This window comes from Punica granatum, chromosome 8, assembly GCF_007655135.1.
Source record: "Punica granatum isolate Tunisia-2019 chromosome 8, ASM765513v2, whole genome shotgun sequence".
Taxonomy (NCBI): domain Eukaryota; kingdom Viridiplantae; phylum Streptophyta; class Magnoliopsida; order Myrtales; family Lythraceae; genus Punica; species Punica granatum.
Window position 1 is genome coordinate 3,178,146 of NC_045134.1, and position 13,214 is coordinate 3,191,359.

The window sequence follows — 13,214 nt, forward strand, 5'->3', positions numbered from 1 at the left end:
CTACAATATTATACCACTATTTCGAATCTTCCTGCCACATGTATTAATCACATTCCGTCATGTCACCCATCATTGCCATTTCACCGAACGGGACCATGAAAATCGATTTTTAAAGAAAACTAATCTAATATAAGTCGGACATGTTAGCGACACATCATCGACATGTAAGCGACCTCCAATTTTATTGTTCTTTACATGTGCCCCGATGAATTTGTAATGCTATTGAAAGATTTATGGGTCAAAGCGTTGTCTTTAATATCAAAAACACTAAAAAAAACTAGCGTTCTACTATGAAACATAATTAGACGTTTCATTGTAAAATTTGCCATTTTTCTCCATGAGGTGCTATTATCACTTTTACATGATAGGTAATGCTTGGGTGAACATTGACCGAGTTTGGGCAGCCATCTCATATCGAAAGTCCAGCTTCCCGAACTCTAGCCTTTTGAGTGAAGATGATCAATCCGACCTGAAAGTGATGCATGCTCTGAATGCCACAAATGGCGAAAGGGCCCGAGATTTGCAGTTTTGTTTAATTGTAGAGTTTTACAAGCTGAAACATAGACGTCGACTATGAGTAATCGTGAATTCTTACTCCGAAGCACATACCTTCCCAAGGGAAGATGTCCGATACTCCGACGCAGTTTCAACTCTGCCATATAAGTTATCTATCAATTCTTCAGCACTGCAGGCTGCATTTTTGACATTTAACAGAACCGTTCGATGCAATCGCATTCATCTGACTTCCGAAACCTACCCATTCATTGTATAGAAATAGATGACAAGTTCCTCAACCTCGCCTTTGGCCTTTATAATCACTGATTGCATTTGCCGAGCTCTCTGCAGTGCTAAACCGTAGATATCTGCAAGAAAGCCGAGAATTTTATCTGTAAAATGTGGGAGAGATAGGTCTCGAGCAGAACATTTTGATTTGGTCCTTTTACTGCTCAGAAACACTATTCGAAATTACTAAAATTATTGGACTTTGATATTTCTAAATTGCGGATGATGCATCGCCTTAGTGCGAATGCTACATTATCGACAAGTCAGCAAGTCCACCAAGCCCAAACCCAATGTGCGGAATCTCATGAAAGAGTATAATGCTTCTGTACTTCCAGCAAAGTTCGGGTTCATGTCCTGTGTAATCCACACAACGCGCTATTTTCGACAACATTAAAGCAAAAGGAGAAATTTGAAGAAATAGAAAAAGAAGAGGACGAGGTTGCAAATAGTGAAGGAAATTAGCCTTTCCCACCAACCAAGTCCAATGTCCCTCCAAACATCTCCGTCATTTGAATTTGAAAACAGGACCGCCCCCAAAAAAAAAAAAAACCTTATTTAAAAAAGAAGAAGGAATTTTGTAATCGGAAATGCTCAGAATGATTCTAATCTCTCTTGTCTCTCCATGCGGCCCCTCTCTCTCACTCTGCATTCAAATTGAAATCTTCACTCACTGCCTCCAATCCAAATTCTTCATTTGCCCAACAGAGTTTTAAACCCTAATCCTCTCCAATCCCGCCCAATTTTGGCCCCTATCTTCTTCCTTTCAGTTCTTCACTTACTGATCATTCTTCTTGCACATACCCTTGATTGATTTTCGCCCTTACAGATTGTCAGTTGTAGAAAAATTGGATTTTGATTTGGGTTTGTTAGAAAATGAGAGATCCGTCTGATTCAGGGAACCCAAAGGTGAGTTTTTTTTTTTTCCCCCCTGCCCGGTACTTCTATTTGTTCCTTATTTCAGGTTCGAGGCTGAATTCTTCCTCTTCTTGTTCTTCGGATTCCTGTGAATATTTTAGCAGTTAAAGCGTGATAGACGGAATTGCTCGGAAACGTCAGAGGGTGCCGAACGAAAAGCCCAAGTCAAAATGCGAGAGCTTAAATATCTGATGGGTCTTGAAGGTGAATTGTCTCAGCGCTGTTGCTGCTTGTCTGATTTTTCTTTTTCTTTTTTAATTGAGATATGATGCATGAAAAGGTCAATGACTTGGAGTGAAACGATAACGGGTGGCCCAGATCTCGTTTTGGCCCCTCTGCGGGTAGATTTTGTTCATATACATCCTTTAGAGAAGGGAAGTTTTTCATTTTGGTGAATGATGATAAGTAGATATGAACAGCTAGTTTAGATTTTGAATGTCTTGCTTAGACCTTCATTGACAAAGTATTTTGCTTCGATTCACCAATAAGAAAGGGATTTGCTTTACAAACATTGACGGGCATGCCTCATAATAAGGGGATTTTGGTGGGAAACATGCATTTAACAGCGGCAAGAGCATGGTTTTTCATTTGAAATGCCGATATGTTTCAAATATATTTTGTGATGTTCTCTATGTGTGGCATCTTTGCGATCTACTATCTTAACGTATGTTAATTCTAGATGATTCATATGCAGGAAGTAATTCTCTCTCTCTATCTCTCTTTTTTTTTTTCCGGACTTTGTTGGCTTTACTATCTGTCCTGTTTCAAAATTTCTTTGTGAAACAACAATTGGGTACATTTTCACCTCCGTGCTGATAGTTAATGTTATGTGAATCTTGATACCGTTTTTTTGCCTTTGAAATTAATTTCTCAGCCAAAACTTCAGAATTGTTAGATGACAAGGGACCTCCATGTCGCGACCAAGACATGTCTGAGGTAACTGACGAGCCCGTGGCCATTTCTACCAATGGATCCCTCCCTACGGAGCCCGAAGCAATCCCTGCACAACTTGATCTCAACGCAGAGCCCTGCACCGCTACCAATCCTGATGGTGATTCTAATCATCGTGAAGCATGCTCCCTGAGAAAGCATAAGAAGCCGTGTGAGGACGATAACTCTGCAAGCTCAAGAGGCCTTGACTTAGACCTCAATGTAGAAGATGTCCCAAGTCAGAATCCATTTCACCCTTACAAGAAACTTGATGAGCAGGCTAAGTCAAAGGATGTTTCTGAGTGTGCAAGCTCCAACACCGGTCCGTTGGAGGAGAAGGAGAAAGACCCGCTGAAGATTTGGAAGGAGATGAAGCAGAATGGGTTCTTGTCTTCCTCTCATGGAGGCATACCGGTACCAAAACAACGTGGCAGGAAAATCAAGAATGAGTTGTTGTTGAAGAAGAGGCTTGAGCTTGCAAGGAAAGAACATGCAGATAAGTTTGCAAAGTTAGCTGCTCCAAGTGGGCTGCTCAATGAATTAAACCCTGGGATCATAAATCATGTTAGGAATCGGAGACAGGTCCACTCGATCATAGAGGCACTAGTGAAGTCTGAAAAGCCTCCAAGTGGCCATATTGGAAGCAGAAAGGGGAACCATTCAAGAGCTGCTGGTAAAGAACATGGAACTCGGAAAGAGTCAGGAACTTTCAGTGATTTGGGAGCAAATTGGCAGAAAATGTCGCGTCCTGTATCGTTTAATAGATCTGCTGAGCATGGAGAGCACAGCATTGGACCAGACATGGTAGGGAGGATGTTCACTGCAAGTCTTGGTCCTCAATACAACCCATTTAATCAGAATGATCCATTGGCACTGAAATTGTCCGCTTCAATGGGCAAAGCTTCAGAAGCGTCTATGTCCAATGAGGGCTCGACTAACCTTGGCAGTGTTACGTCTCTTTCAGTGAAAGGTAGCGCTGCAGGCCTTTATGTGCTTCTTTATTTGTTTCAGTACTTAGTCGGTTTCCCTGTGACTCAGCTAAAAAAGCTTGAAGGGTACATTGGGTGAGAAAGCTTCAGTTTCAGAGGGTGAGGGCATTAGAAAGGAAGGACATCTAATATTTAGGATTTAAGGGTTTCTGATGCTAAATGCTCGTGCTTGTTTTTTCCTCTGAGTTGTCCTGTGTTATCCATACTAACAAGTAACATAAGGCAAGGCAGAAATTGGGGGAGTATTCCTACTTTGAACCGGAATCTGTTGTGCAAGAGAGTAGAAAAGCTTTATATTTACTAGAATAATCTTTTGGTTTCAGCTGCAACTATTGCTTCTCAATGGTTAGAGCTGCTGCATCAAGACATTAAAGGACGATTAGCAGGTAATGCTTTGTCCTGTCCAAGTAAAAAAGTTCAGGTTGAATCTCATGCATGTTTGTTAATGACTGTTCTTGTTTCCCTGTAATTTTTGAACTTGCAGCACTAAGACGCAGCAAAAAGAGAGTTCAAGCTGTGATCAGCACAGAGCTACCTTTCCTAATATCTAAGGAGTTCTCATCTGATCAAGAGAATAATCCTTTTGCCGTGAAAAACTATATCGTGGGCCCCACTCCTACTGCTGCCAATGCCCATAGGCTAAGGTGGAGTGCTCTCTTCGATCAGATGGATAAGGCACTCTCAGAAGAAGAACAGCAATTAGTGAGTATTTAGATTTAAAACTCATTTGATGTAGTTAATAAACACTTGTTTTAATCATTTTTTCGTGTGATTTTTAGGAGATTTGGCTGAACCAAGTTAAGGAGATGCAAATGCACTGTGAACAAGGCCTGCAAAGTGCTAACCAATATAGTACAGCTTATGGTCTGCAGAACCCGGGAACTACAGAAAACATGTCAAGGTACAGCTTATGTTTTATGCTGAGCTTAATGCAACAAATTTGAGATTCTATCTTTACACTTGAACAAATGAATTATGTTCACAGATCAGGAAAAGCTGACAGCTCGGAAAGAGAGCTAGCAGTAAAGGCAGCTGCAGCATCCATATATTCGACATGCAACTTTCTGCTGTCAAAGGGAGATGTCTCCTGCTTCTGATGTTCTGAAACCAGTTCTTCCAATCATTCTTCCCGGTTTTCATAGACTTATATGTTCCTAGGGATTCCTGAGATTAACCAACATGATTGAAGTTCCCACACTAGCAGAGAGATCTGTACATTCTGTGAAGGAGGAGGCTTCATCGACTCTTGAAGCTTGTAAAAGTAGAAACAATCTGTAATCTACTTTTGATATACTTTTGACTACAGGCTGTAGAGGGCAGAACAAGATAAAGATGCACCGTATAAATGTCTTGTTGATGAACAACTTCCAGCAGGTGAAACATTTCTTCCTTCAGGAATACCTGAAGAATTTGACTCATCAGTACCTCAGTTATTAATTTTGATTTCACTATTTTGTTATCCTTCCCTCCTCAAACAGCAGGAAAAAAGAAAGGTCAACCGATCAAGAGTGTCCACCAATAATTTTACATTGAATTAGATAATAGCGAATGGTTTTTACAAGGAGATAAATCTCAGCACCCAAAGAAAAGGAAGAAAAGGAAGGGGGAAAAAAAAAGACAGAATAATACAACTGCTCAAATACAAGATCGCCAGCTTACTGTGCACAGGTGAAGAAGCAAAACTGACATCATAAACTGTCCTGGAACTCTGTTTTTCTCGTTTCAAATCACTTTGATGGTTACAAGAATGTACAAGAATGGACGGCGGGCGGTTAAAGGAGACCAAGAGAGTCCTGGTTCTTAAGAATGAGGTCGAAAACTTCCACTAGGATCTGAGGAATAAGGTCTCATGAATGAAGCCAGTTTGGGGCCATCTTGCCCGAGCTCAGCTTCGATGACGAGTCATTGGTGACTTTAGCAAGCGATCGATATTGTAACTTAACACTCTCTGCATTGTCAAGGGTCTTCACCACGTACCTGCCAGTGATTTATGATTACCAATGAAACAACTCTCAAATTTGGAAAAGAATGTAAGACTCATGAACCATAGCTGAAAATCTTAAATTGAGGTGATAGTTTATGAAACCAGCCAAATATCAAGCTGATAGATCTATGAGTTAATGGATTTGACTACAGTTCAGTGGGTATAAAATGATTTTGAAGTTGGCCTGGCCAAGCTAGGTCTGACACTTTTTTCTTTACTTTACAATAATCAAATACATAATAATAACTAACCATCCATTCAAGCACTGTGTTGTCACGATAGCCTCACGTCCAACAAAGCGCTGAGGTGTCCTTTTGTTCCCCTGAACTGAGATCCTCAGTTAGTATTAACTTCTACAACTGCTACAGATTGATTCAACAAAGCGCGAAAATGGTTCAGGAAGAAAGAAGACCTTTATTATAACTCTATCTGTCACGGCAAAAGGGAATTGGACGCCTCTACTACTCCTTGATAGATCCATGAGTGAATATGCATAACTGTTCATATCCTGCAAATTGATTATCCAATATAATTGTAAGAACCTCCAACTGAACCCAGAAGAAAAGAAAATTATAGATGAATCTTGGGACATCTCACATTTTTGTTTTCTTTCTTGACATTTATTAAACTGCACTGCATTCTATATCATACTGTTTTGAGACACGCAACAGATGTTTACCTGTTCAACCCTGTCTCTCCTCCTCTTCAATGAGCGGTTAAAAAGCACGTCTTCTTCCCGCCGGAATGCTTGTACAGCTGCTCGCAGAGCTAACATAAAACAAAGAAGAAAGGTTTGAACAATTTGAGTATGTAACACGAGTTAGTTAATAGTTCCAATTATAAGAATCAGATTGGAGTTCAATTATTACATGCTTCTAACCTATACAGCAGTCAAACTTGACTAAAACATAGACATAGATGACTTTTAGATTTAACGTAGAAAGTTTGCACAAGTGTTATTTTCTACTTACAGTGATTCGGCAGTATTGATTCTTCAGATACTGACTGCGAACAAGTGGGGCAGGCTTTCTGAAGTTGCATTTTGTAAATCAAAGTTAATAAATGAAGTAAAGCACAAATTACCCAAAACGTGCAGCTGTATCTCTTTGCATAATCTCATACCATGCAGCAATCAAACTTAAAATGTTAAACCAATACTTCCACCAAGAACTCACCGTTCCAATGACATGCTGCATGCCACCACTTCCAAAGGAATGCCCACAGGGCAAAATCATCGCATCATCCATAAGAGCTCCCCTGAAATTTCAACAACAAATATAATTCTACCAGAAAAGTACCTGACTACTCTTCAATATTGTTATTTATATATATATATGATTTAGAAAATGACCAGAAACATAACAAACTTTAGTCGAACTTTTTCAATCCTAAAAATGGCAGAAAATCCAAAATCAGCTTGAAAAAATTCAACAGTTCAGGCCACGGCAATGTATTCCTTGAATATCATTGCAAGTACTGATTCAAATCCACCTACTGCAGTAACTTTCTGAGGAAATAAGAAGCTTTCAAAATCAAAATGGTTAACAACCTGATCTAACTTTATTTTGGTGAGCAAAGAGCTGTTTCACTAAACATCTAATTGTATTCTGTCTCCTCAGAACTATTTTAGTATTACAGTCATAACAAATTGTGCAGCTTGTAGTTGCAGTTAGTAACCTCATCAAAGTTGCACAATCATAGGACTGCATCACAACCCCAAAGCCCTAGTAAAGGGCATTCAACAGTTTCTACTTACGTCACGGGGTCAGAAAGAATAGCCCGTAACGGCTCTCCTGAGTCACTCTGAAAAGCTACATCCTTCCTTCCGCTAAACCCACAAGTGTTCTCGACAGGCACATCCTTCTGTCTGCTCTCAGACGCCTCAGACCCCCGCAAATACTGTGAGTAGAACAATTCACCATCAGGCTCCGCTATTGTGACGGTGTTAGCGTAATTCCCCATTCGCCCCTGATGATGATGAATCTCAGTGGAGCTGGCTCTAGCATTATTCATGGGCTGTGTGGACTTGGCGTCCTTCGCAGCTACTTTTCTACCTGGCCCGACAATGAACATATTCAAAAATAGGAAAATCAACCAAGAACCACTTACGGGGAGCAAATGCATATCATTCTTCTTCATCGGATTCTCTTGCTTGTAAACAACTTTCCCCTTTCAATCAACAACCCGTTAAGCCAATAAATCACCCATCATAAAGCGTATGAAAGAATTTGCCCGTGTGCATTACATTCCTTATTGAACACCTCCCAAACTTCAAACTTTCATTTAAGTGTGATATGATTCAGCGTCCTCCAAAGTTCAAATTCGATTGCAACCTTAGTGGTTTTCCAAACAAAAGACTTTGCCGGGGAGCCACCACAATTGTTTCCAGACAAAACTACAAACAAAATCGAAACTTTGCGGCAACCGTGCTAAAGATTGCTAAAGCCATTAAAATTTATCGACCCAAAGAAAATCCTAACCCGCGTGGACATCCTCGTCGTCGTCGTCGTCATCGTCATCCTCGTTGCCGTCCGTCGCGTCACCGCCGCTGGGAGTGTCGCTGCCCCCGTTCCACCTGGGTTCCCGGAGGTCCGGCCCGTCGGGGTAGAGGCTCCGGCGGAACTCCGCGCCCTGTGGAGCGAAGTACCGGTCCCGGATGTAGCTGGGGGCCCCGAGCTCCCGGGGCTTGGGCCCCGGATCGCCGCCGACGCGGGCGAAGCGGAGGGAGGGATCGTCTTGGAAGAGGAGCTGCTGGGAGCTCAGCCCCGCCGGTTCTTCGCCCGACATAGAGACAGAAGGAAGGAGAAAGCTAATGAAGCTCTGAGCTTTGCTCCAATGGTGGCTTCTGTTAATTAATTTTTTAATCTCTCTCCGGGGAAGGGGAAGGGGAAGGGGAAGCACAGTCGGAGGAAACCATTTTGCCGAAGGGTGAGCCGACTTCTACAGATTACCCCTTGTTTGGAGATTAATGACAATACTACCACTGAGCCCACCGGCTCGGCCTTCGTACTAGACAAGGGTGGTCGGCCGGAGATGAAAAACTGGTTCTTTAAGGAAGTTCGTGCATTGGACTTGAGTGCTAGAAACGCTTACGCCTTGTTTGATCTTATAAATTAATTTTATATTTACTTCATTTAACTTTACTAATTTTCAATTCAACAAGATAATTATTACTTTTTCTACAATTCACACGATCATTACTTTTTCTAAACTAATTATTATTTTTTCTCAACTATTCATTACTGTTTTTAAAATTCAATAACACAATCATTACTTTCTCTCAATTATTTATTATTTTTTCACATTTTTCTCATAATTCAACAACACAATCATTACAACCTAATTAAAATCAAAATTTAACTCTACTTAACTTTAAAACCAAACACATCATTAATAACTAATTTATACACATATACCCAATGATATTAGTCGGACACGTCACAAGCTAGACTGGACGGGCTTTGGGAGGCAAATAGAGTATACATCTCGATTTAAAAATGCATCAACAATTGGAGAAAGGTCCTTACACCGCAACCTTTACCCCTGCTCGAGTTTCATTAGAATCCTCTCGATCGCTCACGACGGCACTAGTTGTAATAAGTCCTGGCACTGTGCATCCGCGTTCCGAAGGCCGATGATGCGATACCCCCCGTTTTCTCCTGGGCCTAAAGGGCCCGCCAGAAAGCCCAACAAAACGAGCCAACCCTATGAAGCTGAGCCGAAGCAGCCCAGGCTGCGAACTCCCTTCTTCTTCAGCTTCAAGAACTGAACAGGGAAGCGGTGCCAGTGTCAAAGCTTACAGCAAATCCAGCAACTTGGGGTTGATCGGAGCTTGAATAAGAGCAGCAGGCAACGGTTGGAGGAGATGGCGGCGGACAAAACTGGAACTTTGAGCAGAAAGCAACTGATCCTCACGTCTCTCTGCCGACACTTGAACGTGAACTACGTAAGTTGGAGTTTGGATGAAGAAGAATTTCCACTCGACTAATTTTCCATGGATCAAAGTGACCCTCAAATATGTACATATACAGGAATTAGTTCTGCGTAGTGTATATCCGGGCAGTATCGAGGAAACTGACATAAAAGACCTGTGCTTGACGGTGGCAAACATGTCAGATACGTCAGCAAATGGGTCTGCTTGGTCTGACAATGAAGAGGTGATCCGAGTGCTCTTGGTTCCTAGATCAGTTTGTTGATGACTTAGATATTGAGATGTAATGTAGTTGGTGTTTTTTTTCCTTTTCCCTAAAGAAAGAGAGTTTACTTTTAGTGTAGGTGGCTAAATGGATAGCTTTTGCTGGGGGTTTTCCTGCTAATTCTGAAGCATGTCTTGGAGCCCTCGAAAAGTTGAACGAGAATTTGGCCACAAAGTCAGTTCTACTAGGAAATGGTCTCAAAGTCTCTGCTGCCGACGTGGTGGTGTTCTCGGCAATTTACTCCTCTGTGGTACACATATTTGTTCGTCCGATCTTTTTTCTCATATAACAGTTAACAAAATTAAAATGGGAAGACGGAAGAAAATCCTCTTTTTTTTTTTTTTTTTTGGTCTCTCTATATGACACGAGAAGCCAAACTGTTTTTGATGTTTTTCTGCTATCAGGTTGGCCTTTCAACTATGGATGCGCTCAAGTTTCCACATCTTTTGAGATGGATGGATCACATTCAGGTAACAGCACATTCTGCTGGCTCTTTTTTTGGGATGAGGCAAAGTGAGAGATTTGCTTTGTTGAATGTTTTAGTGGATTAGCATTGACTGCTTTGCCTCCAATTTTTCATTTCCTTTTTTCAACTGTTAATTATTCTCAGCTCTTTTTTCATTTTGTTTTGCAGAACAAAGCAAACTTCGGGGATATGTTTGAAAAGATACCAGTGGAGAAGCCTTCCTTTGTGCCTCACGTGTGTAATCTAAAATTGCATATTGTTAATATTTTTGCTTTAATTAGCAAATAAAGATTTGAAGGTTGGTCGAGATAATCGTGAGGATAAGGTTGTGATCTGTAAGAGACCAAATGAGATTTAATTATTATTGTGAGAGTAAATCTCCATACTTCCTTAGTGAATTTAATGTAAAAGATTGAATATGCAGGTAACAAAAACAATTGTCAAGGTGGAAGAAGATAACCCGAAGAAGAATGTACAAAGTACAAAAACTGCACCAAAATCAGAACCTGAAACAACTGTGAAGAAGAGTGAAACTGCGGTATGACCTTTGGAGCTTTGTGTTGCCTTTGTGATAGTTGCTTCAAAGATATTTGTCATTGTTCGTAGGATTTGTTATATTCTTTTGTAATGATTGATATGTCTGCAATCAGAATTTAAACTTTTCCTTAGCCTTCTCAGTTTTTGCATTTCTTTCTTGATTCCTCAAACTTTGTCTCGCTCTTTCCCCAGTAATTACCAAGAGTCAATAAGATTACTAGATATTCGTTTGCTCTGTAATATGTGTTAAATCACATTTCGTTTCTCTATTAATGTGGCTGTGCTTTGGACCTGGGACCAATTTCAACCCACAAGTGCAACACAACCCTTTCCCCACAAACTGCTTGTATAGCTTGGAAAGATATGGAATGTGATTTTATTTTTTCCCCTCTTTTATTCCTTGTGAACTCCCAGAAGAAACCAAAGGCCGACGCTGAACCTAATGAGGAGAAGAAAAAGGTACCCGAAGCAGAAGCAGCAGCGAAAGATGAACTTAGCGTGAGCTTGTTGAATATACGGGTTGGCCTTATTCGGAAAGCTTGGAAACATCCATCTGCAGACAGGTAGATATGATAGATATCTTTCTTGAAGTTCCTGATAAATCTTATTTTTCATTTGGTAGTTTACACTTTACATTTGTATAGGACTGGCTATCATAGTCCCAGCAACCATGATTCTTTATCTTATATTTGATCGGTGCAGTTTGCTGGTTGAGGAGATTGATATTGGAGAAGCTAAGGCGCGTCAAGTTGTCAGTGGTTTGGCAAAGTATTGTAGTCCTGATAGCTTGACGGTACTCCTTTGACTTTCTTCCTCCCAAGTCAATAATTGATCAGCGAATTATCTTTCCCCTATATTCTTACTAGGATGTCCTTTACTTCTTTTCATTTGCAGAATCGTCTTGTAGTGCTGGTTACAAACGTGAAACCAGGAAAACTGAGAGATGTTCTGTCGGAAGGACTGGTAAATTCTATTTCAGAAATCTTAACTAAACTTTGCTTTACTCTTATCCTACTATTCTTTGTAGCTGTAATTTGAAATTTTTATTTCGTGAACTGTTACCTTCTTAAAGTGGCCCCCCTGAATTTTAAATAAACAATGATTGTTGGTAGCAGTTTATGCTGTGTTTCTGGTTTTGTATCTTAATATTGCCTCTGCTGTTTGCTTCCAGAAAATTTTTACACCTTGCTTCCGAATTTGAGTCGATGCGTCTCTGTAACTTCTCAGACCTTCATGTATAATTGAATGTCGTTGATTTTTGCAACCGTCTTTGTTTTTCCAGGTGCTCTGTGCTTCTAATGAAGATCACTCCGTTGTTGAACCTTTGCTCCCACCTGAAGGGGCCCAAATCGGCGAACAGATTTCCTTCTCAGGGTAATTCTATGAAATATTACTTAAAATTCGATATTGACCGGTCTGGGTAGTACCTATCACTTGTCAGCAGTAGAGTCTTGTACTCTGCCACTATGTTTAAAGTTAAAAAAAAAAAAGCTTCGTAAAAGATCAAGTCGGAAAACACAATTGCGGAAGACCCTTTCCAGTATTTCATGGAAACATTCATACAAAATAATCTTATATGGAGTTTCTAATGTTCATGCAGGATTGATGGGAAGCCCGAGGATGTTCTAAACCCGAAGAAGAAGCAGTTGGAGAAGATAACACCGGTAAGCACTTTCTTCTCGGTGAATGGCTTCCTGCTTTTACGTATAGTGGTGGACAAATGGTGGGCTGCCCAACTCATAACTCTGTCACGTATATTATAGTGCGTTAGAAACCTTTTCAGCTATTAGTTCAACTGCTAATATCCGTCAGTAGCTATGTTCAACCTTCAAATCCGTAACAACCGACTGATGATAGAAAAATGCGACTGGCATCCCAAACTCTAATATTTCTCTTTAAAAACATACATATATGTGCTCTAATTGCTTTTTCATGCCATGAAAGACTGAAGACAACCACAAACGTTTCCTCTCGGTGATGGTTGCAGAATCTTTACACAGATGAGAAGGGAGTGGCCACATTCAAAGGAATACCATTCATGACATCTGCAGGGCCTTGCACTTCCTCCATCCCGAAGGCATCAATCAAGTGAATGCGAGTAGAAGAAAGTCATCCTTGGTCGTCCACATTTATTATTCCAGATCTTTGTTTCGGTTTTCACCTCGAGTGCACTAGAATGATTCTGGCATCATTGTAAAGATCCGTCATCCTTGAGTTCGATCATATCTTATTCATGGTCGACACTGGTATAAATCGAGCCAAATTCATAAAGGGAGTGATACTTGGGACTGTTCTACGTGTTGAATCAATTGAAACCGACTGAAGTGGGTGTCCGTCATGTATGTGCTCTATTATTTTCTGAATGATTCTTTTTGCGATTTGGCAATCAAGCAAAATGCAACTCGTGGCGAAAG

The 13,214-nt window shown here is 40.6% G+C and overlaps 3 protein-coding genes across 8 annotated transcripts; 2 read left to right on the forward strand and 1 right to left on the reverse strand.

Moving 5' to 3' along the window:
* The first annotated feature begins 1,333 nt into the window (after window positions 1–1,333).
* On the forward strand, window positions 1,334–5,032 carry LOC116188454. Of its 4 annotated transcripts, none has more exons than XM_031517830.1 (7): window positions 1,334–1,689; window positions 1,800–1,902; window positions 2,585–3,598; window positions 3,941–4,003; window positions 4,102–4,319; window positions 4,397–4,518; window positions 4,603–5,032. In XM_031517830.1, the coding sequence occupies exons 1-7, from the start codon at window positions 1,657–1,659 to the stop codon at window positions 4,712–4,714; spliced, it is 1,665 nt and encodes a 554-aa protein (XP_031373690.1). In that variant the 5' UTR covers window positions 1,334–1,656; the 3' UTR covers window positions 4,715–5,032. The 4 variants fall into 4 exon arrangements, with proteins under 4 accessions (XP_031373690.1, XP_031373691.1, XP_031373687.1 ...); XM_031517831.1 differs by having other exon boundaries at window positions 1,803–1,902; XM_031517827.1 differs by having other exon boundaries at window positions 1,336–1,689; window positions 2,573–3,598.
* Window positions 5,033–5,126: 94 nt separating this feature from the next.
* On the reverse strand, window positions 5,127–8,499 carry LOC116188455 (U-box domain-containing protein 62-like). Of its 2 annotated transcripts, none has more exons than XM_031517833.1 (8): window positions 8,082–8,499; window positions 7,358–7,655; window positions 6,777–6,858; window positions 6,573–6,630; window positions 6,281–6,369; window positions 6,014–6,109; window positions 5,853–5,928; window positions 5,127–5,594 (listed from the first exon to the last, which is right to left on the reverse strand). In XM_031517833.1, the coding sequence occupies exons 1-7, from the start codon at window positions 8,386–8,388 to the stop codon at window positions 5,875–5,877; spliced, it is 984 nt and encodes a 327-aa protein (XP_031373693.1). In that variant the 5' UTR covers window positions 8,389–8,499; the 3' UTR covers window positions 5,127–5,594; window positions 5,853–5,874. The 2 variants fall into 2 exon arrangements, with proteins under 2 accessions (XP_031373693.1, XP_031373692.1); XM_031517832.1 differs by having other exon boundaries at window positions 5,853–5,923; window positions 8,082–8,497.
* An 827-nt stretch (window positions 8,500–9,326) lies between these two features.
* On the forward strand, window positions 9,327–13,133 carry LOC116187616 (tRNA-aminoacylation cofactor arc1). Of its 2 annotated transcripts, none has more exons than XM_031516453.1 (12): window positions 9,327–9,547; window positions 9,633–9,758; window positions 9,877–10,047; window positions 10,202–10,267; window positions 10,432–10,497; window positions 10,688–10,801; window positions 11,218–11,363; window positions 11,503–11,593; window positions 11,695–11,763; window positions 12,083–12,174; window positions 12,401–12,464; window positions 12,788–13,133. In XM_031516453.1, exons 1-12 carry the CDS (start codon window positions 9,467–9,469, stop codon window positions 12,890–12,892), a joined length of 1,191 nt encoding a protein of 396 aa, XP_031372313.1. In that variant the 5' UTR covers window positions 9,327–9,466; the 3' UTR covers window positions 12,893–13,133. The 2 variants fall into 2 exon arrangements, with proteins under 2 accessions (XP_031372313.1, XP_031372312.1); XM_031516452.1 differs by having other exon boundaries at window positions 9,330–9,547; window positions 11,215–11,363.
* Window positions 13,134–13,214: the final 81 nt, after the last annotated feature.